This window comes from Engraulis encrasicolus, chromosome 19, assembly GCF_034702125.1.
Source record: "Engraulis encrasicolus isolate BLACKSEA-1 chromosome 19, IST_EnEncr_1.0, whole genome shotgun sequence".
Classification (NCBI taxonomy): Eukaryota; Metazoa; Chordata; class Actinopteri; order Clupeiformes; family Engraulidae; genus Engraulis; species Engraulis encrasicolus.
The window spans coordinates 1,952,418-1,977,417 of NC_085875.1; the positions used below are offsets into that span (position 1 = coordinate 1,952,418).

At 44.2% G+C, this 25,000-nt stretch overlaps 1 protein-coding gene across 1 annotated transcript in view; it reads right to left on the reverse strand.

Annotated features, from left to right (window-relative positions):
* LOC134435145 (latent-transforming growth factor beta-binding protein 2-like) overlaps window positions 1-25,000 on the reverse strand; it is a 182,506-nt gene that overhangs the window by 58,901 nt on the left and 98,605 nt on the right. The window contains exons 12-20 of the mRNA XM_063183998.1: window positions 19,836-19,958; window positions 15,670-15,840; window positions 12,166-13,336; window positions 10,944-11,047; window positions 10,204-10,317; window positions 5,630-5,755; window positions 4,098-4,226; window positions 2,183-2,308; window positions 209-331 (exon numbers count right to left, since the gene is read on the reverse strand). Coding sequence (XP_063040068.1) covers window positions 209-331; window positions 2,183-2,308; window positions 4,098-4,226; window positions 5,630-5,755; window positions 10,204-10,317; window positions 10,944-11,047; window positions 12,166-13,336; window positions 15,670-15,840; window positions 19,836-19,958 — 2,187 coding nt within the window. The remainder of the gene's footprint in view (window positions 1-208; window positions 332-2,182; window positions 2,309-4,097; window positions 4,227-5,629; window positions 5,756-10,203; window positions 10,318-10,943; window positions 11,048-12,165; window positions 13,337-15,669; window positions 15,841-19,835; window positions 19,959-25,000) is intronic.

Sequence of the window (25,000 nt, forward strand, 5' to 3'; positions counted from 1 at the left end):
TTGAAGGTGCTCTTTGGCTAAGATGTAGAAAATATCAAAAAAACATAAAGTGGTTTTATCTAAGAAGAGTGCCTAGCGTCCTGCCTTTTTTTTTGACTGTACTACATGTCTTATAAAACACATTTGCAATTGTGTCTGTCCTGCGTTACTGTATGAATATCCATGAGCTTACAGTACAGTATGCACGTGACGTGTGGCTTTGACTCACCATGGCAGCTGCTCTGATCCGGCCCAGCCTCGTACCCCGCGTGGCACACGCACGTGAAGGATCCTTGAGAGTTCACACAGCGACCGTCAGCACACGTGCCAATGCTCATGCACTCATTGATATCTGGAAAAGAAAACAAAGCAGCACACGTCTTTGCTTGTGTACTGTATGTAGTACAGTCAGTGGTTCTCAAAGGGTTTTTTTTAACAAACACCCCCTTGACCTCATCATTAGCCTCTCAATGCCTCCCCTTGACCTCATCATAAGCCTCTCAACGCCCCCCTTGACCTCATCATAAGACTGCCAACGCCCCATTTAGTAATGAAAAATAATATAGACTAATGCCTCACAATGGCAATTGAGTACCTCCCCCCCTCCGCCCTCTCTCTCAGCTGTATCCTTCTCAACGCCCCCCTAGGGCTCCCTCACGTCCCCTGGCGTACTACACTGATGTAGTACGATGATGCCTTCCTTGGAAAGACGGCTGTTACCATATGTCGAGGTGGAATTCATGCATAATACAAAAAACACCTGTAACTTAAGAATGGAGTGTTTTTTTGGCCACATGTCGTGTTTACATGTAAATGGATTAAAATATCTACATTTTAAAACACATACAGTATGTGTCAGCAGCACCTAAGTGTATGCATGACTGCAGGAAGAGAAGAGGAGTAGAGTTCGGGAGAGGAGGAGAGGAGGAGAGGAGTAGTGGAATAGAGGAGGAGAGGAATAGAGGAGGAGAGGAGTAGAGTTTGGGAGCGGAGGAGAGGAGTAGAGGAGGAGAGGAGTAGAGGAGGAGAGGAGGAGAGGAGGAGAGGAGGAGAGGAGGAGAGGAGTAGAGGAGGAGAGGAGGAGAGGAGTAGAGGAGTAGAGGATTAGAGGAGTAGAGGAGGAGAGGAGAGGAGAGGAGGAGAGGAGGAGAGAGGAGTAGAGTTCGGGAGTGTTTGGTGAAAGTAGGCAAAGTAGCAGCAGCTGTGAGATTAGTCAGACAGCGTCTGGCAACCAGCTGTGTGTGTGTGTGTGTGTGTGTGTGTGTGTGTGTGTGTGTGTGTGTGTCTGTGTGTGTGTGTGTGTCTGTGTGTGTCTGTGCTACCCATACTGTGTCTAGCGAGGAGGAGGAGGCCAAACTACAGCAAGCCCAGTGCCATTAGCATACATTACATTATATCCACGAAAGTAAAACATAAAACAAAATGTGTGAATCACACACATTTGCTGCCTTCTCCCCATGGTCCCCATAACTAGTGGTGTGCATTGGCACTGCCCTCACGATTCGATCCGATTCAATTCTACAATGAATTGCAATGCATTACATTTCTACTGAAAGGAAAGTAAATGTTTCATCAGTCATGATGAGGCAATACAAGTAGTCAGATACTGAGCAACAATTCATTGGCTGTTTTCTGTATCAGTCTTGCAGTTCTCAATGCTTTGAAGCTCTTTTATTTAATTTAACATTTATTTGCTCCCGAAATATCAATGGAAGCAATTGAAACGTAAAAAAAATTGCTGCATCGATTCTGGAACTTGCCGCATTGAATTGGATCGCCCATGCCCCGCATTGCATTGCATCACCGAATCGATTATTGTTGACACCACTATTAAAAACTGATTTATCAAAACTCCTGAGAGTAAAACTCATTTTAGTGAGCTCTTATGGCACGGACAGACCAGGCGTGACTTGAGCGACTCCGGCGACGGAAGTAAGTAATCGACTTTGTATCGAGTCGCTGGAGAGAGTGATTTGGGCGACTACCAGAGTGGATTTGAGCAGCTTGAGCGACAGTTTGTATTTGGGAATTGGTATGTGGGTCTGCCAACACCCCTCTTGACCTCATAATAAGCCTGCCAACGCCCACCTTTAGTATTACACAGACACACACACACACACACACACACACACACACACACACACACACACACACACACACACACACACACACACACACACACACACACACACACACACTGTACCTTCACAGTGTCCTCTCCAGTTCTTCCTGAAGCCTGTCTGGCATTGACATGTGAAGGAGCCATCAGTGTTGACACACTGCACTCCCGGACCCGGACACTTATTAGGCATGTCACACTCATTCACATCTGGGAGAGAGAGAGAGAGGGAGAGAGAGAGAGGGGGGGGGAGGGGGGGGGGGGGGGGGGGGGGGGGGGGGTTGGGGGGGGGGGGGGGGGGGGGGGGGGGGGGGGGGTGGGGGGGGGGGGGGGGGGGGGGGGGGGGGGGGGGGGGGGGGGGGGGGGGGGGGGGGGGGGGGGGGGGGGGGGGGGGGGGGGGGGGGTGGGGGTGGGGGGGGGGGGGGGGGGGGGGGGGGGGGGGGGGGGGGGGGGGGGGGGGGGGCGGGGGGGGAGGGGGGGGGGGGGGGGGGGGGGGGGGAGGGGGGGGGGGGGGGGGGGGGGGAGAGGGAGAGAGAGAGACAGAGAAAGAGAGAGAGAGAGAGAGAGAGAGATGGAGAGAGAGACAGAGAAAGAGAGAGAGGGGAGAGAGGGGGAGAGAGAGAGAGAAGGAAAGTGAAGTGAAAAAAAGTGAATCAATTTCATCTTGACGTGGCGTGTCTATCGGACATGCTGAAAGAGCATGATCTAGAAAAGCCCCACGTTGCTTCCACCCCCATATTGCTTACACCCCCATATTGCTTACACCCCCATATTGCTTACACCCCCATATTGCGTACATCCAGGAGATTCTAGGGTCAGATGGGGCCCCAAGCGAAAATGCAAAATAATGAACATTTGAACCACAATTGCCACTACTGTGGTAAAGTGTTAGCCTGGCGACGCCCTCCATGTACTCCACCCAAAGATTTTGGCTCCGCACATAAAGTGTGGGCTGGTATCCACTATCTAGGGGCTTGGGGGCCCCAAGCGGCTGCCTGCCTTGCCTGGTGGCAAGATATGCCTCTGCTTACATCTGTCCCATGTTGCCTACATTGGAAGTTGACAGTGCTGAGATCAGAGGGTGTCTACCAAATGCCTCAGTATACCACCAGCCAGAGACACAACTAATGGCACTACTTCACACATTCATGATGTGCATGTGGCGTTTCTTTTTCATTTTATTCCAGATTTTATGGACCATTGAATGTGGAGTGAAATGTGTTACAATGGGATTTCTTCTTTGAACTTGAGACACATTTTGGTCCTCATTCACTTGGTCCATGTAAAAAAAATCTGAACTGTGTCATGTGACCTGAATGGATAAGAATCTTCAGATACAGAACACAGAACACAGAACACAGAACATCATACAGAACAACTTTTTCTCTTTTTATCCATGCTCTGATCATAACCACCTTGACAGCATCTCCTGTGCTATGTGAAAATGAGGGTCCTGACTTTTAGATAGAACTTTTTTCATGTTTTCATGTGCCTTGGACGCTGACATATTTACTTTTTTATAAGCTGAGGGCACTTTCTCCCAAAAAGGGCTTGGGCCTTCAGCAGGCGATTTTTGCAGGTGTCGTATGCTAAAATGGGTTAAAGGGACACTGTGTGAGATTTTCAGTTGTTTATTTCCAGAATCCATGCTCCCCATTCACTAATGTTACCTTTTTCATGAATACTTACCACCACCACCAAATTCTAAGTATTCATTATGATTCAAAAAATTGCACTTTTCATACATGAAAAGGGGATCTTCTCCATGGTCCACCATTTTGAATTTCCAAAAATAGCCCTTTTTAGCTGCAAAAATGACTGCACTTGGAACACACTACAAAATATTTGTTTATTATTTAGTAAACTTTCATGTAAAGATCAAATTTGGCAATAGGGAGCCTAGTTTCAATGAGCAGCATAGTTGCAGTACCTTTTTTGACCATTTCCTGCACAGTGTCCCTTTAAGGCCCGTTCCATGCCCTGATCATGTAATACCCACCTTGGCAGGACCTCCTGTTCTGCGTGAGGACCATGCTGTAGCCCATCTGGCATCTGCAGGTGTAGGAGCCGTAGGTGTTGGAGCAGAGGGCCTTCTCACCACACACGTCATCCTCACACTCATTCACATCTACAGAGGATAACCGAAGAGGACAGGTTCAGCTCAACATACATTCAGGAGCAGTTGATAATTGCATAGAAAAGTATAGGTATACGGTATACGGTATATCTGTATACGGTTCACAGTATCACACATCACCCTCACACTCATTTACATCTACAGAGGACAGAAGAGCACAGGCACAACATACAGTACAGGAGCAGTTGATAATTGCATAGAAAATTATAGATACAGTATATACACTACAGCGCAGGCTACACCTGGGAACAACTGGAGAGACTTGCACAGGACAGAGATGCCTGGAGAAACCTTGTTGGTGGCCTATACCCCAGAAGGGGTAATAGGCGTAAGTAAAAGTAAGTAAGTATATACACTACGGTATATCAGTATACGGTACACAGTATCACACGTCACCCTCACACTCATTCACATCTACAGACGACAGAAGAGGACAGGGTCAGCTCAACATACACTCAGGAGCAGTTGTCACATAGAAAAGTGTACGGAATATCAGCATACGGTAAGCTTATATCACACCACACTGACACTCATTTACATCTGCAGAGAACAGAAGAGGCCGGGTTCAGCTCAACACGAAGTCTGAGGAAGGGCCGTGGTGGCCTGAAACGTCATGGATTAAAAGGGAGCTCATCGGTGTGCAGGTCTTCCTTGCCTTATGTGAACCTAATGTTTTGACCCTGCACCCGGCAAAAATTAATTGGATGTGCGTGAGATCTCACTGGTATTAAATTTAATTTGCAGTCAGGAACAATTCATAATCGCATAGGAAAAAAAACAAAAAAAGTTGCCAGTAGTATACGGTATATCACACCACCCTCACATGTATTAACATCTACAGAGAACAGAAGAGCCCAGGTTGAGCTCAACATACACTCAGGAACAACTGGTAATCAGCAGCAAAGAAAAGAGCTTTAAGTTGCCAGCAAATGTGGCATCGCTCTCTGACTCACATTCACATCTACAGAGAGTAGATCCCTGGAGTGGCTAAAAGTTACTGTGAATGGTCCAGGGGAGAAAACAAAAAGTCCTGTGTTGCTGTACTGAAGAGTTGCTCAGTGGAGCAATTGTCCTAGTTAGGAATAGGATTATTGGTATGTGGTAAGGACCCCGTTTCGTGAAAACCATAGTTGCTAACCAGTAATGGGAAAATGCATTGCAACCAAGTACAGGCTCGATAGTAGAAAAATATCCTGAGCCTGAACCTTCAAATAAGTAAAATCTAACGACTGAATAGTATTCTTGCAAACAAACTCTGCCAAGCCTGAAATCAGGCCCTGAGCCTGAATACTATCAGCCTTGCAAGTAAGTTGCAACAACATTGTCAAGAATTGCACCCAAGATTGGTGCAGATGAAGTAGCAGTAGTAGCAGTCATAAGATGTGGCAACTTACCAATGCAGTGAGTCTGCAGGCCATTGAGCTGGTAGCCTGGGTCACACAAACACCTGTAGCCGGTCTGCACCGACACACACTGGCCCGGCCCACAGATGGCAGGCGTCAGCCGGCACCGGTCCAGTTCTGCATGGGGAGACGAGCGGACGGGGCAGAAAGAGCACACAGAACAAAGAAAAGTTAACGCAGGGCATTCAAATGGGATGCAGTCCTATAATGCCATGTGATCTATAAATTCATGTGCAGACTGGATTGCTCTCAAAACAGCAGTGGTGAAGTCTACGTAGAAGGCGGGTATACAGAGTATACCCACTTCAACATTTCAGAGATTTCAGTATACCAACTTAAAATTGATTGATCCATTATTTAGAATAGCACCAATATATACAGTATACCCACTTCAAAAAATGCTCAAATATACAGTATACCCACCACAAAAAAAGTAGACTACACCGCTGCAAAACAGCATTATTGAATATCTTGTAAATCCAGCGAAGAGTTCTGTGGGGTTCTCTTCCGAGCTTAGGTGACACTGGAGAGTGCCTATATGTCTGATGGGTGTGTACCTGTGTTTTATTTTATTTTATTATTTTCTTTCCTTACTCTGTCTTTTGCTATGCGATTTTAATATTTTGTATACCTTGATATGGACCATGCATTTTGTGTCTGATGAAAATAAAGAACCGAACTGAATTGAAATTCCATATTGCCAAAAGCCCATATTTTATATTTAAGATATTACATATTTTTGTAGATGGCAATAGAATGTTTGCCATACAAGTGCAACTGAGGTCATGCCATGAACACTGACAGACAGAGCACACAGAGCAGCGATTCTCAAACTGTGGGTCGTGGGCCCTGGAGGTATTCCAAGCGGGCCTCAAAATAATTTTCTATGTGTACAGTGTGTGTGTGTGTGTGTGTGTGTGTGTGTGTGTGTGTGTGTGTGTGTGTGTGTGTGTGTGTGTGTGTGTGTGTGTGTGTGTGTGTGAGTGTGTGTTGCTATTGCTTATTGGGTCAGAGGTGGCGTACGTGGGCCCCAAAATATTTGTGGAACCGCGGACACAGATCAAAGAATAGTTAAGGCAGGCAGGGCATTCAAATGTTATGTCAACCTAGTTAAGGCAGGCAGGGCATTCAAATGTTATGTCAACCTAGTTAAGGCAGGCAGGGCATTCAAATGTTATGTCAACCATTATATTTTATATATTTATTACATTACATATAGTTAAGGCAGGCAGGGCATTCAAATGTTATGTCAACCATTATATTTTATATATTTATTACATTACATATTTTTGGTAGATGGTAATAGAACGTTTGTCATCCAAATGCAACTGAGGTCATCCCATGAAAAATGAAAAGAGGAATGGCCGCAGGGTAAAGGGCGGTCGGGCGGACTGAACAGGGTTTAAAGAGGTTGATGTAATTATTGAATGAAATGATGCACAATTTTGGATATTCGGAAAATGACTCACGATGTTCAGAGAGTGATATGATGCATTTCTCCATTGCAGTACAATTACAGTTTTGGGAAGCGACAAAAGCCAGTGAAGTCAGTTTGCCTTTGAGAATGAAATGAATGAATTGTTGGCCAGTTGAACGGTGATTGCAGGTGGCGGTGAAGTGAAGTGTGTCTAAAGAGGGCTCTGTGTTTGCCAAGATGGCGGCTTGGAGAACGGTACCAAGTTTACGTAAGAAGTGTAGACCTATATGATGATGAGACACACCTGTTTGGCTACATCAGCAACACAATTATGAATGGGAAGCACTGTCTTTTTTTTGGTGGGAAGAAACGGAAAACCAAATTCCAAAGGTGCTTTTAACACAGAGTTCTTTTTGGGGGCTTTTATGCCTCTATTGGCGACAGGACAAAGAAAGGGGAACTCGCACACCTTGTATGCCGATGCAATAGTGTCCTTTTATTGCATGTTTCGAAAATAAAAGAGTGCTACCCAAGTGAACAGTGCAAACGTTTCGGTCCCATTCAGAGAGAGAGACAGGAAAGGTGTGGGCAGAGAGAGACGGGGAGGGATGGGCAAGTGACCGGGGCCGGACTCGAACCCGGGTCACCGGCGTGGTGGCAGTGCAGTGCCCAGCCGTTTGAGCCATGGCTAGGCCAACACGGTGTTTTAACTCGGGACTCACTAGTTCGACGCCCTTTCGTGACTTACCGCTTACGTCATACGACCCTAAACCTAATCCTAACCCTAACCTTAACCCTAAACCTAACCCTAAACCTAACCCTAACCCTAACCTTAACCCTAACCCTAACCTTAACCCTAAACCTAACCCTAACCTTAAATCGCTTGTTTGAAATGTTTGATTACCATGTGAAGTCACGAGAGGGCGTCAAACTAGTGAGTCTCGTTTTAACTCAGTGTTTCTCAACAGGGGTGCCGGTGCACCCTCAGGGGTGCCGCAGAAACGTGACTGATAAATAAATTATGTAACATAAAACATATGGTAACACTTTACTTTACGGATCGCTAATAAGGTGGTAATTTCGTTTTAATTTCATAGTTATTTCAGAATAATAACTGTTTGTTTTTAGTAACAGCAGCAAAATAACCATACAGTTTCCAGTGCATTGTGTGTGTGTGTGTGTGTGTGTTTGTTTGTGTGTTTGTGTGTGTGTGTGTGTGTGTGTGTGTGTGTGTGTGTGTGTGTGTGTGTGTGTGTGTGTGTGTGTGTGTGTCTGTGTGTGTGTGTCTGTGTGTGTCAACAAAGTGTCACCGTGCTGCGAGTCATCAGGGTGTCACCACAATGCACTGGAAACTGTATGGTTATTTTGCTGTTGTTACTAAAAACAAACAGTTATTACCCTGAAATAACTATGAAATAACTATGAAATTAACACGAAATTACCACCTTATTAGCGATCCGTAAAGTAAAGTGTTACCAAACATATTTGTCTAAATTGAGAAGTTAATGATAGTCAGTGGAATCTTTCATCTGCCATTTACGCACAATTAAGTATATAGGTCGCCCCAGTCAGCTGCAACTTCGAACATAGGTCGTGTGACATCTCCAAATGTGTTACTTTTCTAAGCTTTTGTGGTATCGGATGCGATGCCATGTTACGGCTTGTTGGTTTGGGGTGCCTTGACATTTTTCATGAATTGAAAGGGTGCCTCGCCTAAAAAAAGGTTGAGAAACACTGTTCTAACTACAAGTAGCAGAAACGGAAAACCAAATTCCAAAGGAGTGTGTAACACAGTGTTCTAACTACCGTGCAAGTGGCACGACAGAATGTGTGTGACGAAATCTGCTCCATAACATTCTTTTCTGTTAGACTGTCCTAAGGGAACATGATCGAAAACAGAGCCTGTGCCTATAAAGCCAAGTACAAGTTGCCAAGTACATCCAACACACTCAAGATCAGCAGTAAAGTCACAAGGGGAGAATCTACGGATGTAATGGCGACACAAACTGTTCAAAGTCCTACGCTATGGTCACACAGTAGCTTGTGATTACCTAAGACAAGGTGAACAGTATGATCATCGTCGCTTGTGATTAGCTAAGACAAGGTGAACAGTATGGTCACCGTCGCTTGTGATTTGGTTTGTTTTCACCCATAAAGGGGCGGCGTAACGCACATTTACGAGCAAAGTACCCGAATGGCCGTTCATGAGTATAGTTCCAGGAAGTGAGCGTCGAACACAAATAGTGCAGTAAAGCTAAATGTCATTAATTTTCATTCATTTTTATTTCATCTTTGTAGTGGTTCTGTGTTAGTCTCTAGCAAAAAGAAAGCCACTGCTTAGAATTATTTGAATCTACAGTGTGTGAATCATGATTGTCACCAACCGACTTCCTGTACACCGGTTGTCGCAAGTCTGAATTCCATGCCTCTGATTGCCAATGAGGAAGTATGGAAGCACTGAGAGCAGGGTTGCCAGATGAGACTGATTCCCACCCCAAAATGTGCTCAAAATCCACCTGGAAGCACTAAATCCCACCCAACTTGAACTAAATTCTGTTGATTTCAATGGCAAAATGTGCAGGAAAACCCGCCCAAATGCCCTTTTTGCCCATTTATACCCGCAGACGGCCTTCCTAAGCAGCCCAATTGGGCGGGAAACCACCCAATCTGGCAACACTGACTGAGAGCCATATTAGAGGACCAAGTGGTTATGGCTTGTAAACCATTTACGGACGTTAAACATTTACGGCATACCATCATGAGGATTAGTTTCACGTGCGCACACTGAAACAGTTTGTGGCAAAAGACGAAGAAGTGACTTCCGTTCCTCCATAATGGCAGTAGAAATGACGTCAGGGCATACGACACATTCATGCCTTCAGTAGGCCTCCTTCCATTTAAGTTCTTTGGTGGCTGTACTACCAGAGTTGTATAAAGTAAAGTAGAAGTACTTTTACAAATGTAATTGTACAACACTAGTGGTATGACATTACTTAGTTTCAACTTCGTAATAACATACTACTAGTAGGCTTTTGTAATTACATCTATAAGAGAACTTCTACTTCTACTTTATACTCTACGTACTACAAATGTATGACGTCAGTGAGCCTTCTTCCCTCTATGTTCTATGGTTGCCATGGTGACTCACCTATTTCCTGGGTGGCCTCATTAGTGGCGCTGGTGGTTTCCTGCTCGTTAACCCTCGTTATTACATCTGGCTTCTGCGGTGAAGTAACAGCAGGGGTGGGAAATTCTGTCAACTCTGCAAAAAAAATCACACTATCAGCATAGAAACAGTAGCAGCTGTCATTGTTTTGGGGTCTTTTATGCCTTCATTGCTAAGAGTATCTACCTGGATACTGTATCACAAGCAAGCAAGCTCTACTCTACCTGGATACTGTACCATACTGTAGAATAGCTGAGGAGGAGAAATCAAGTTCTACTCTACTCCACTGGATACTGTACCATAAGAAATCAAGCTCTACTCTACTCTACCAGGATACTGTATCATAAGCAAATAAGCTCTACTCTACCTGGATACTGTACCATACGGTATCTGAGAAGAAATCAAGCTCTACTCTACCCAGATACTGTACCATACATACAGTATCTGTGGAGAAACCAAGCTCTACTCTACCCGGAACTGTACCACAGATGAGGAGTAGACAGCAAGCTCTACTCTACCAGGATACTGAACCATAGCTGAGGAGAAAGCAAGCTCTAATCTACTCTACCCAGATACTGTACCTGGATACTGTACCATAGCTGAGGAGGAGAGATCAAGCTCTACTCTACTGAATACTGTACCATACTGTAGAATAGCTGTATCATAAGCAAGTAAGCTCTACCTGGACACTGTATCTGAGGAGAAAGCAAGCTCTACTCTACCTGGATGGAGGGATGTGGAGTCCGGTAGATAGACCTGGAAATACAGTGCAAATCTTTGAAAAAAAACACACTCACGTCTGCAAAAGGTCATGCTGTTCAAATTCCTAAAATGCACATTCAGAAATTGAACACATTTAGGCTCACCTCTTCATCAGGATCAGTTCCTGTGAGAATACATAAAAGGAATTAAAAAATATAACAAGTTCAGACACTGATCAAATTCATGCTGCTACTTCACTCCGACTTTAATAGATGTAAAAGAGATCAGACATTCTTGTTTTCATTTTTAGCTGCCACACAATGAATGAAATACGTTCTCTCCAAAACAGAGACGTGATATCAATAGGTCCCATAAATTTGGCAGTCCGCACTGATCTATTAATATAATAATAATATCGCATATTATTTCATGTCAAACTCTATTACGTCAGTGTTTCTCAAACACACATTGGGATTATGTATTTCTACAACATGAATATAAATAGATATAGTATGTAAAGTGTTGAATGCAAAATCATATTCAGTTACTTTTGGAAGCAGCAATACTGCCGTAGCCCCTTAAGACGCGGCTTTATAAATTTGTAGTTACCAGTAAGGTAATGACCGAGTCGTGGTGCATTACTAAAGGCCCTGTGTTGTGTCATAGTATTGTAGTGCTATGGTAGTTACATTTCAATGACTATTACAGCGTGCCACTGGAGGTACGGCGCGCAAAAAGCCAAAGTGCAGACTACGCCAACATTGAAACAGAGAGTTACAGTACTACGCCAACATTCATACTGATAGTTTCTGCAAAACACAGCAGTATCTCTAAAACGGAACTCATTTGGACCATAAGGCTTTGTCACAAGATAAGGAAGGTGTTATGAAGATTATTTTCAGTCTAAATGAATGTTGTTCCTGCATATGGTCTTTGTAGGGCAGAATACACTGCAGCAATACAATACACTGCATCAGTACACTGCAGTAATACACTGCAGCAATACACTGCAGCAATACACTGCAGCAATACACTGCAGCAATACACTGCAGCAATACAATACACTGCATCAGTACACTGCATCAGTACACTGCAGTAATACACTGCAGCAATACACTGCAGCAATACACTGCAGCAATACAATACACTGCATCAGTACACTGCAGTAATACACTGCATCAGTACACTGCATCAATACACTGCAGCAATACACTGCAGCAATACAATACACTGCATCAGTACACTGCATCAATACACTGCAGCAGTACACTGCTGTAATCATCTGTTGACTCACCATGTGGAGACTGTTTTGAAGGGACGGTGCTGGTGCCTCTGCTTGTGCTTGTCCCCGTCCCCGTGCTTGCACCCGTGCCCGTGCTTGCACCCGTCCCCATCCCCGTCCCCGTCCCCGTCCCCGTGCTTGTGCCCGTAATTGTCCCTCTGCCTCCCGGGCCTGTGCCCGTGCCCGAGCCTGTGCTCGCACCCGTGCCTGTGCCTGTCCCCGTAACTGTCCCTCTGCCCGTGCTTGTGCTTGTGCCTGTGCTTGTGCCTGTGCCTGTCTCTGTGGCTGTGCCTGTGCCTGTGGCTGTGCCAGTGGCTGTGCTTGTTCCTGTGGCTGTGCCTATGGCTGTGGCTGTGCCTATGGCTGTGCCAGTGGCTGTGCCTGTCTGTCGGGGGTCTTCTGTATGGCTGTGGTGTATGGGCGTCTGGGGACTGCTGACAGGAAGTGAGGGCAGGGGCACTGTAAACTCATATGTAGGTAAGTCCAGGGCACCTTTAGGGTCAACTGGGGACAATCTTGGGTCAACTGGGGACAATCTTGGGTCAGTTGGGGACAATCTTGGGTCAACTGGGGACAATCTTGGGTCAACTGGGGACAATCTTGGGTCAGTTGGGGACAATCTTGGGTCAGTTGGAGAGACTATTGGATCAGTTGGGGACAATCTCGGGTCAACTGGGGACAATCTTGGGTCATTTGGGGACAATCTCGGGTCAACTGGGGACAATCTCGGGTCAACTGGGGACAATCTGGGGTCAACTGGGGACAATCTGGGGTCAACTGGGGACAATCTGGGGTCAGTTGGCGTGCTGGGCTGTGGGTGGGCAGGTCTGTGGGGCGTGCTGGGCTCCTGTGGGATGCGGTGTGGGGGGTGGTGCGGCTGGTGGGTGGGTAGGGATGGATGAGGGTGAGGCAAGCCAGACCCGTGACCATGATGCTGGGTCGTATGGTGAGTCTGAGTAGGATGGTGCTGGTTGTGGTGGTGGGTCTGGTGGTGGTGGTGGGTCTGATGGTGGTGGTGGTGGTGTTCAGCACTGTTCATCTCCTCCTCCTCCATCTCCCTGAGAGAGATCTGGATGTCGGAGTGCGAGTAGGTGAAGCCGTGGCCGGCCGGGCAAATCTCCTTGAAGTGGTCTGCAAGTGTGGACGAGAAACAGAGCAGACAGAAACAGACAGACAGACTTTGTCACAGGACTCGAGAAGTACATGAGCACTATGTATCGTAAATGCAATTAAATTCTACAATGTCAGAATGTTGAAGATGTGTGCTAAGCATACCACTAAACATACCACACACGTCGCTGCTAGTTACTAGCTCAGCGAATGAACTCAATAGAATGTCAATGTGTTCCAGTGAGACGAGCAGGCGAGTAGGCGAGTACTGTATAAGCGATGCGATGTGGGCGGATCCTGAGTTGAAAATATTTTATCTTCGAGTGAGGCGAGTAAGCAGGTAATTGGAATGCAGAGTTCGGTACTTCTCGCCTGTTCATCGGCAGTTAAAGCCACGGGAACTTTCAGCGAACGTTCCATGAAAGAATGGCGAGTAGGCGAGCAAGCGAGAAGCTAGCAATGTGTGTGTACGCCGCTTTATCATTGCTATGAAGTAACACCATTGCCATTGTATCTAACACTGTGCGATCTGGTACTCGATTGTGATTGGCTGACAGTCATTGTAAATCAGGCGTAAACACACACCATTCCAAAAGAGGATTCTACCCGCGGCTTGCGTCTACAGTAAGTTGATACAGCACTCCGCTTCGAGTCGTGTAACAGCTCCCCTTACCCGTTATCAAACCCAAACCCAAAGCCTCTTGTGGCTTATTGCTTAAAGGATAACTTCAGTCAATTTCAACATGCAGTTGTAATGCTCACACTACCCTGGATTTGTCAGTACCTGAGGGTTTTTTTTTCAGCCTTTTCTGTGATCCTGGTTATTGTAATGGGGGCAGCGCTTTGATTACATTTTAAAAAAACATTTTTATTTATTCCCAAAAAAACAGGGCTTTGAACCGTTATTTTTTTCCAAACGCTCCGTTCCGAACAGAAACGGAATTATAACATTTCCGGTTATGAGTTCCACCAATAAATTGACGTTCCCGAACCGGTTAGAACAAAAAAATATTGTTCCCGGAACGGTTAATTTCGTTCCTGTCAGCTGATTACTCCCCATAGGCCTAACTGACGTTAATTAACCAAGAAAGACGGAAGTGCAAATGAGTCAGCCTACATTCCAAACTGTTCATTCAAGCGGATGAAAAGAATATCATGCAGAATTTTGTCATTCAGGGACGACCTAAGCGGAGAAATGGAGAATAAACTTCAAAGATGTAAATGCACACTCTACGCTGACTTGGGTCGCGGGGAGCGCTATGACGGACATTGTGAGTTTGTGCATATTTGAAGCGGTCATGGATGTCCAATAACGTAAAACATTCTCGGTGCGCTTTACACGCTCTTCTCTGCAATGTTATACAATGATGCAATGGAAACTCTGCCCTTTTGTATGACAGTGGTTTATCTTATTTACGATGTGGAGTGGAGACTTTGTAATCCACAGCTCTCTCTCCATTCAGTCAGAGAATGTCTGATGTCACACAGGACGTGAACCTCAGCCGTCATGGTAACGTGCGCAGGAAAATAATTACTTTTTTTTTTATTAGTTTGAGGAACGGTATTAAGTGGTATTAACCGGTTACCATTATTTTTAAAGAAGTGTTCCTGTTCCAGAACATAAAAAATAATAAAGTCCGGTTTCGTTTCTGTTCCCTGTAAAATACAAAAAGTTCCCAGTTTTCATTTTCGTTCCTTGAACTGGTTCAAAGCCCTGCAAAAAACATCCAAAAGGTTATACAACATCAGCAGACAACTAGCAAACAGTGGTACCTTTTGGGAAAATATTTGGAGTAAATGTAAAATGTAAATTTGGTTTAAATGTGAACAAACGCTGCCCCCATTAGAATAGCTCATATCTCGGACAGGGCTTACCCGAAAAATGCGGCATCACCGGGTACTGACAAGTCAAGGGTAGCGTGAGCAATACAACAGCATATTGAAACTGGCAGAACTTCTCCTTTAAGTGTACCATTCCGTTATTTGGCTAATTTGTATAAGGATGAGGATGAAGATGAGGTGTACCTGTGTCTGGCAGGGGGCAGGTCTCGCACCCGGGTCCCCAGGCCTTAAAGTGATACTGTCCCATTTTTGGAAATAAGCTTAATTACACCTCCCCTTGAGTTAAATAATAGGGTTTAACCGTTCTCCTGTACTTTCAACCGTTCTCTGGGTATGGCAGTGCAAATTTTACCTCCAAGCTAGCAGTTAACATTGAGTCCTATGAGACCAGTTAGCCGGCGGCTAACTGGTCTCATAGGACTCAATGTTAACTGCTAGCTTGGAGGTAAAATTTCGTTACGTTATTTGGCTAATTTGTATTAGGATTAGGATTAGGATGAGGTGTTCAGTACCTGTGTCTGGCAGGGGGCAGGTCTCACACCCGGGTCCCCAGGCCTTGCCCACGCGGCTGCAGCAGCACACCTGTCTGGTGATGCGCTGGGGGAGGGGCAGAGAACAGGTGGAGCCCCCTGCTGACGGGGAGCGGTAGCACACCTCCTTAGTCACCGACACCGCCTTGTCCGCTGGGGGAGACAGAGAGAGAGAGGACGGAGAAAGAAACACACACACACGTACACAAGCACACACGCACACACGCACGTGCGCACACACACGCACATATGCACGCACACACAAGCATGCACAAACGCATGCACGCACGCAGGCACGCACACACAGTCACAGACATACACACAGTTGTTGTTTTTTTTTGTTATCCTGCTGACAGGCAAACAGACAAACAAACCAAAGCGATCAAAAACATAATCTCCTTGACGGAGGTAAACAAAAAAAACTAAGAACACAACACAAACACAGTTGATAAATGGCTAAATTCATTGGTTCGACTGGAACAAAATGGAACAAGACAAGCCAGCAGTGTCTTGGACTATTTCGCATTTGCGTATTTAGATTGGAATAACTCGGGCTCAAAGTGCTTGAAATTAACTTTGCGACCAAGACAATCGGAATAAAATTCCTTTTCCTGAATCCCGAATAAGAGAAAATGTTATTTCTATAATCTTTGAATCTTTTAGAAGTAAATAACCTTTGACGTCTGAATTTGCTTTTCCCAGCACAGTGTGCAAGTGACTGCAGAGCAGCTATTGGGCTAAAGGTTCAGTCTAGAGCAGCGTTTCCCAACCAGGGGCACGCGTACCACTAGGGCAGTGTTTCTCGAATGTTTTCAGACCGAGGACCACTTTGTCCCCCAAAACATTTTCAGGGACCACCTGTCAACTAAACTGGCAGTTGAGGGGTGCTAATTTGACACTGCTAGTAGTTTCAATGCAGATCACTGACTTTTGATTCACATTACACATTACTGTGTTATTGTGGTGAAAATAAGACTTTAGCTAAGGTTTGCAATTATGTTACAAATATAGCCTACTGCTAGCTTATCTTGGGAAAAATAGAAATTCCCTTACGGACCACCTGAGCTCTGTTGCGGACCAGCAGTGGTCCCCGGACCACACTTTGAGAATCACTGCACTAGGAGTACACAAGCAAACCTCAGGAGGTACACGGAAAAATGTAACAATAGCAAATATATGGAGTACAGGGCTTGACACTGGCACCTGCAAACCGGTCAAATGCTGGTAAAATTTAGCTGTGGCTAGTAATACTTTCAGTGTGACCAGCCAATTTGGCTGGCAGCTTATTTCTGGCTATGTCATACACATCATAGACTATATTGTGTTGTCTGCCCCTTGTGTATCAGTTGTTTGTATTTAAGTTCAAGAAAAAGCTCAGTAGCTCAGTTTCTATTAGCTTGATATACTTCCACGTAGAGAGCTAAACACTCATCTTGCTTTAGTGCCTCATCTTCTGAGGTTAAACGTACACCATCATGATAAAGAAGAAAAAAAAAACAATATAAAATCTGTCGCTGGTGAAATACCTGAATGGCTAGTGACTTGGGAAAACCACTAGCCACAGTGGCTGGTGAGTGAAAAAGTTAATGTCAAGCCCTGATGGAGTATAATATAATTGTAAAGGAACGGATATAGAGCATGGGTGAGAGGGGAACATATCATATGACAAAATGCCTTAGGGGGTACGCAGCGCAAAAAGATTGGGAAACACTAGTCTAGAAAACAATGGCTCTTTCCAAACATCCAAAGCGCTTTGGTGTCTGACGCAATGACTTCCAATTAATCATACAAGCAATTTAACTCAATTTTACGTAATTTAATTGTCACTTGTTATAACTATCGCCTTCCAGAAACAATTTCAAGAAGCAGCAGTGTTTTCATCTGTGGCTCCCAATGTTAATTACAGTCAAACATGAGTGGCTGCAGCCAGGCCAAGACCGTAATTAATAATCTGACAATGTGGGGAACAGATCACACTCTGTTGCTTCTTTTTTTTTTCTCCTTTTAGTGAAGTGAAAGTCCAGTGAAAGCGCAACTGGGAAACTCCAACTCCCACTGTCATTGTGACTAGAGATGCACCGGATCCTGATTTTTAGGATCCTGCCGGATACCGGATCCACTGCTTAAGATCCTGCCAGATCCGGAACCGGATACTGGATCCTACGGGAGGGTTGAAACACATAGCGTACTCGCACACGTTGGCTCTTTTTATTACGTTGGCTCAAACTATTTTTTAGACTCATTGGCTTACTGCCACACTGCCTGCACTGGCCGCTTCCAAAGTTCTTTCACTCCATGCAGCAATTGGGGTTGTGAAAGACTGACTGAAAAGCCTAGGCTAGAGATGCAACAGATCCTGATTTTTAGGTAACTGCCGGATACCGGATCCACTGCTTAAGATCCTGCTGGATCCGGATCCTTTGAAAAACCCTATTATCCTGCCGGATCCGGAACCGGATCTTGGATCCTGTGCATCTCTACTGACAATGTGGGGGACAGATCACACTCACTTTCCTCTTTTTTTCTCCTTTTAGTGAAGTGAAAGTCCAGTGAAAGCGCAACTGGGAAACTTCAACTCCCATTGTCATTGTGACACAGCACATGGGTGAACACTGCACAGAACAAAATTTCATTTATGCCTCACCCGTGCAAGGGGGCAGACCCCAATGGCTCCCGAAAGGGAGCAGTGTGGCTCAGGGTACCTCAGTCATGGAGGAGGATGGGGGAGAGCACTGATTAATTACTCCCCCCACCACCAACCTGGCGGGTCAGGAGTCGAACCGGCAACCTTTGGGCTGCAAGTCTGACACCCTAACCGCTTACCCATGACTCAAGAGAGGAGAGAAGTACTATTCATTGATTGCAGTGTCTAAGGGGGAAAAAAGAAGAAACTGATTGCAATCTATTCCCTACATTGTCTGATTACATCACCAACAATAAGGAAGAGCAGTGTGTGGAAGATAACTTTTTGTAATTAACAATCTCCCAGGAAGACTTACAGACGCAGTAACTTCGGGAAGTGTCCAGCATCCTTTCTTAAATTGCATTAAATAATGCTCTTATAACAACATTATTTAAAAATGTTCTCGAGAGTTCTCCCCCGAACACTCAACTACATTGAGTTGTCTAATTTCTGGCCAAAGACCCTGAATCGTTTTTGGAATCTACCAACACCCATGGAAGGAAGGGGGGTGGGGGGGCTTTCTTGATTTTTGGCACAGGGGCTCATGGAGTCATAATTCGTCACCTGCCAGGAAGGCTCACAGATGCGGTGTGCGTTTGTTTTTCTTTTTTTTTTTCCTCCAATAATTCACTGCAGGGTTAGTCTAGTGTCTGAGGGCCATCCATTCCCTACATTGTCTGACTTCATAAGAGACGCTGTAATTATTTTATTTTATTTATTTTTATTTAACCAGGAAGTGGTCTCACTGAGTTACAACAACTCTTCTGCCAGGGCGTCCTGGCCAAGAAGGCGGCTTAAAAATATAATGATTACTAATTAATAATTAATAATTAATAATTAATAATCTTCCAAGAAGACTTACAGACGCAGTAGCTTCGGGACGTGTCCAGCGTGTAGAGTTAATAATAATAATAATAATAATAATAATAATAATGAAGAAGACTTACAGACGCAGTAGCTTCGGGACGTGTCCAGCGTGTAGAGTTAATAATAATAATAATAATAATAATAATAATAATAATAATAATTATAATAATTAATAACAATAATAAAACGTATAAGACTTACAGATGCAGTAGCTTCGGGAGGAGTCCAGCATGTAGGGTTAACATTAATAATAATCATAATCATAATAATAATAATAATAATAATAATCATAATCATAATAATAATAGTTAATAATAATGAATAAGACTTACAGACGCAGTAGCTTCAGGACGTGTCCAGCATGTAGAGTTAATATTAATAATAATAATAATAATGATAATTACAATAATAATTATAATAATATAATAACTTATAAGACTTACAGACGCAGTAGCTTCGGGAGGAGTCCAGCATGTAGGGTTAACATTAATATAATAATAATAGTTAATAATAATGAATAAGACTTACAGACGCAGTAGCTTCAGGACGTGTCCAGCATGTAGAGTTAATATTAATAATAATAACTTATAAGACTTACAGACGCAGTAGCTGCGGGAGGTGTCCAGCATGTAGCCCGGCTTACACGTGCACCTGTAGCTGCCTTTGGTGTTGATACAGTCTGCATGCTTACAGATGCCAGGCATCAGGCACTCGTTAATATCTGGAGGACACACACACACACACACACACACACACACGCACGCACGCACACACGCACGCATGCACGCACGCACGCACGCACGCACGCACGCTGGCACGCACACACACACACACACACACGCACACACACACACACACACACACACACACACACACACACACACACACACACACACACACACACACATACACCACTGGTTTATATCTGCAGGACAAACACAGTGTGCACAGTCTCTGAGAACAACAATACAGTGTAAGCAGCACGCACACACACACACACACGCGTGCACGCACACACGCACACACACACGCACAAACACACACACACAGTACAAGCAGCGCAGCTCTGGCATTCTCAGACACACAGTCACAATAACAAGGCCAAAATGAACAAGGGAGGAGAGACGTGAAACATGGCCAGAAATAATACAATCGATCCTCATACTGTATTATTACATCTTAACCTGACTCAAACACACAAAAAGAGTCCAGTCTACCAAAATGTAAAAATGCCTGGCGAAGAAAAAGACAAAGAAGTAATGTGTGAAATGTTACGAAGTTTGAGCAGTCCAAATTGGCAAGTGTGACGCTGCTGGAAAGGCTGAATGGAACTGAGTGGAGCAGCTAAATGGTTACCAAATGTTTGCAGGCGTTTCTCGTCCTGCTCTCACTCTGAAGTGAACACTGGCTTTAAAGTGATACTGTCCCATTTTTGGAAATAAGCTCATATTAAAGCCCCCCTTGAGTTAAATAGTTGAGTTTTACCTTTCTCCTGTACTTTAAACCGTTCTCTGAGTATGGCAGTGCAAATTTTACCTCCATGCTAGCAGTTAACAGTGAGTCCTATGAGACCAGCTGGTGACTAACTGGTCTCATAGGACTCAATGTTAACTGCTATCTTGGAGTTAAAATTTGCACTGCCGTTCCCAAAGAATGGTTGAAAGTATAGGAGAACGGTAAAACCCTATTATTTAACTCTAGGGGAGGTGTAAAATAAGCTTATTTCTCTTATCACTTTAAGGCCTCTACTCTACAGTATGGTTTAGTCTGTTAAGATACTGAGTTATAAGTTAGCTGTTACCAGAATGGCTGTGACCAAGTCGTAGTGCATTACTGTACTAAAGGCCCTGTGTCATGTCTTAGTATTGTAGCACTACGTATGGTAGTTAACTTTTAAATGACTATGGCTATGCCTCAAATGACGCACTTTTGTCAGTGCACAGTGCACACAGTGCACTGAGGTCAGTGGACTGAGGTCTTTAGTGCATCGTGTCGAGGAAACAATTGAGCACTCTGCACTGTGCCCTCACTGGAAGTGACGGCTGAGCATGGCATTAGCTCGCCAAAATACGAGTTGGCTACTGTTTACAATGCACAGCGTCTGGTGCTTGTATTTCCATGTCCTTCACCCCAAAGGACAACAATCACACATACAATACTTTGGTTTGCATGAAAAGGTTGGTGTCCCATCAACATTACTTACAGAATTAGGAGACTGTTGACCAAACTCTTCTACTAAACTGACTGCCACATTTCCTCCGTGTCATAGTCAACATGGCCGCTGTTTAGTGTGTGCAGTGTCCATCATTCAAGCACTGCATTTTCCCGCCATTGTTAGGGGATCATCCTGGCACTTTCAGTGCACTGGCTCAACTGAAATGTTCAGCGGGAGCGCCCTAGGCACTGAAAAGCAGTGCCCGAAGTGCACAAGTGTGGCATTTGAGACACGGCCTAATACAGCGTTCCACTGGTGGAGCTGCGTGCATTAAGGCAGTGTTTCTCAACCTTTGTTTAGGCGAGGCACCCTTTCAAGTCATGAAAAATTTCATGGCACCCCAAACCAACAAGCCGTAACATGGCATCACATCCAATACCACACAAGCTTAGAAAAGTAACACATTTGGAGACGTCACACGGCCTACGTTCGAAGGTACAGCTGACTGGGGCGACCTATATTTACTTTATTGTGAGTAAATGGCATATGAAAGATTCCACTGACTAGCATTAACTTATCAATTTATGCAAATATGTATTATATTACAGAATTTACTTATCAACCACGTTTCTGAGGCACCCCTGAGGGGGGCCCGCGGCACCCCAGGGTGCCCCGGCACCCCTGTTGAGAAACACTGTATTAAGGGGCTACAAATGCCTTTCTCTTTCTCTCTAGTCTGGCTAATTAGAGTAATGACGATAATTGTGGGCTCGTGGGCTCGTGGGAAAGGAACATTTGCATCATTTTGCACACTGTAAAACATTGCAAACCAGTTAAACTTTTAAAAAAGTAAGTTGCCCTGCTGCCTTACCGCAGAGATACACCAGCGGCGACGCGATTCAAGCGACAGAGTGCAGCAGCAAGCGATACGAGCGATTGAGGAGACAAGAGTATGTCCGTACAGGCAGAAGGCAAAGCATTCAAGCATTCCCATTGGCTGTGGTCACTGACCTCTATACAGTCATTGGCTGTCGCGGCTTGTCGCCGAACCGCGTCATAGAAAGTTGAAAAGATTTCAACTTCAAATTGTCGCGCTCGTCGCGCAAATCGCTCTAGTCTCCAGAATCGCTTTTGTCTCTCGACTCAATACAAAGTCAATTACTTCCGTCGCTCGACTCGCTCAGATCGCCGCTGGTGTATTTCTGCGGTTACGTTTTGTAAGTCAGTAACTCAAGTTGAGGCCTATACTATTTGTGTCAACTCAGAAATCAAAGTCTCAAGTTGAGTTAACTAGCAAACTTCATGCAGCAGGGCAACTTTTAGGGCGCGGACCAGCCCAAACGATATTATAACTGGTTCAGTCCATTGTCTACATAAAGAATGGACCAATGGAGCCTTCCACCATCTAAATCAGGGGTTTGCGCCCCTTGTCTAAAGATGGACCAATGGGGCCTTCCACCATCTAAATCAGGGGTTTGCGCCCCTTGATATCATTTTAATGTTATGCAGCTTGTAGGAGCGGGAAAGGATCTGCACACTGCTTGCAAAAGACTTCATTTATTTGGAGCAACGTTTCTGAAGATGCCTGAAGAAGATCTATGATCGAAACGTTGCTCCAAATAAATTAAGTCTTTTGCAAGCAGTGTGCAGATCCTTTCCCGCTCCTACAGTTTTTTGATTTGGCACCTGCTGATGCTTTTTTGCTGGATGTGCGCTTTCCACTACACAATGTTATGCAGCTTCACATGAAATATGACATATTTTGTAATTGAATCTTAGAAATGAACTTTGCAGTACAAGCAAGTTATATTCAGGGGACCTAGGGAAGGTGGGATTTGTTTTAAAAATGGCTGCCTTCAATATAGGCCTAAAGTGCAGGGGGAAATCCTGGTTTGTGTTCATAGTGCAGCCCTCAGAGGACTTTTACGGCCCTCGGATGAATTTAAAGTGGCCCTTCGAATGAAAAAGGTTCCCCACCCCTGATTCTAAATGATTGGTTGATCTCTAAGTGAAAAACCCCCAAAAAACACTACATCAGCCCCTGAAGACTGTCGGCCCACCAGGAAAATGCCTCGTACACCAGACGACCAGTTCAGGCAGTGGTGTAGTCTATTTTTTATGGTGGGTATACTGTATATTTGAGCATTTTTTGAAGTGGGTATACTGTATATATTTGTGCTATTCAAAACAATGGAGCAATCAATTTTAAGTGGGTATACTGAAATCCCTGCAATTTTGAAGTGGGTATACTCCGTATACCTGCGTTCTACAAACCCCAACTCCGATGAAGTTGGGACGTTTCGTAAACAGTGAATAAAATCAAAATGCTATCATTTTCAAAACATTCAATCTATTCATTAGATGGAGAATAGTGAAAAGACAACATATTAAGTGTTAAAACCGAGAAAAAATATTGTTTTGGGGGACATATGTACTCATTTCTAATTTGATAAATCCAACACGTCTCAAAAGAGTTGGGACGGGGATCAGTGAAATTTAGTAAACATCCAAATAAGATAAAACAACAAAGAAGAACATTTCAAAATGAATTGTACTGACGGACAATATAGGTGTCCAGGTATAAGATCATCACAGAGAGGCTGAGTCAATCAGAATTAAAGATGCAAAGGGAATAATTACCATAGTTATTACATACATTTTTGAATTCCCTTTGATTTACCATGATTGAGTGTATATAAGACATATTTTTGTTAATAAAATCATTGTATAGGTTCATGACATCATGAAATATATATTGGCTGTAGTCTCACTCTAGCACTCCAGGAATTAGAGCTATTGAAAATTGACCATATTAAGAATGCTTAATGCATGAAAATGATACAGGGGTGTAACATTCTCCTAAGCACCTGAGCTCACTTGAAATAGACCCAGAAGACATGGGAAACTGTCCTTTGCTTACAGAAGTCAGCAGAAGTTGTAGTCCATTCTTTTTGACAGTAATAGAGCATTGCACATCCTGTGCTACAGTGAAAATGGACCATCCAACTTGTGTTAGTGCTAGCTTCAAAAGTCAGCCTCCATGATGGCATGCGGGTGCAGTAGTGCATTGGTTAAGATGTTCTCACTCATCTGTAGAGTTAAATACAGTGTTGAATGGTATAAATGGGTTTTAAACAGCATGAAAAGCCACTCATGCATTATATTTTGAAGGGAGATCTTCGATTACTGCCACATAGTAAGGTCAAATTGCATTCTCTACTATGTTTTAACAGTTTGGCTCCATCATAAGGACCAGCAGGTGATAAAATGGTGGGTTTTTGGTCAAGACCTGTCACACTGTAAGCACTACAGAAAGGAAAACATTGCAAAACATGACAAGGAATACACCCACCATTTAAGCTGGTGAAATCATGTCCAAGATAGGAATTAACACTGTTTTTTATATAAAATCATCTCATCGGTTAATGTATTTAACTGTTAAGTATTGTCTTTTGTTTGGTTTTTAGTCTTCCTCGACATTTGCTGCCATTTATTGTCCCCGTCCCAACTCTTTTGAGACGTGTTGGATTTATCAAATTAGAAATGAGTACATATGTCCCCCAAAACAATATTTTTTCTCGGTTTTAACACTTAATATGTTGTCTTTT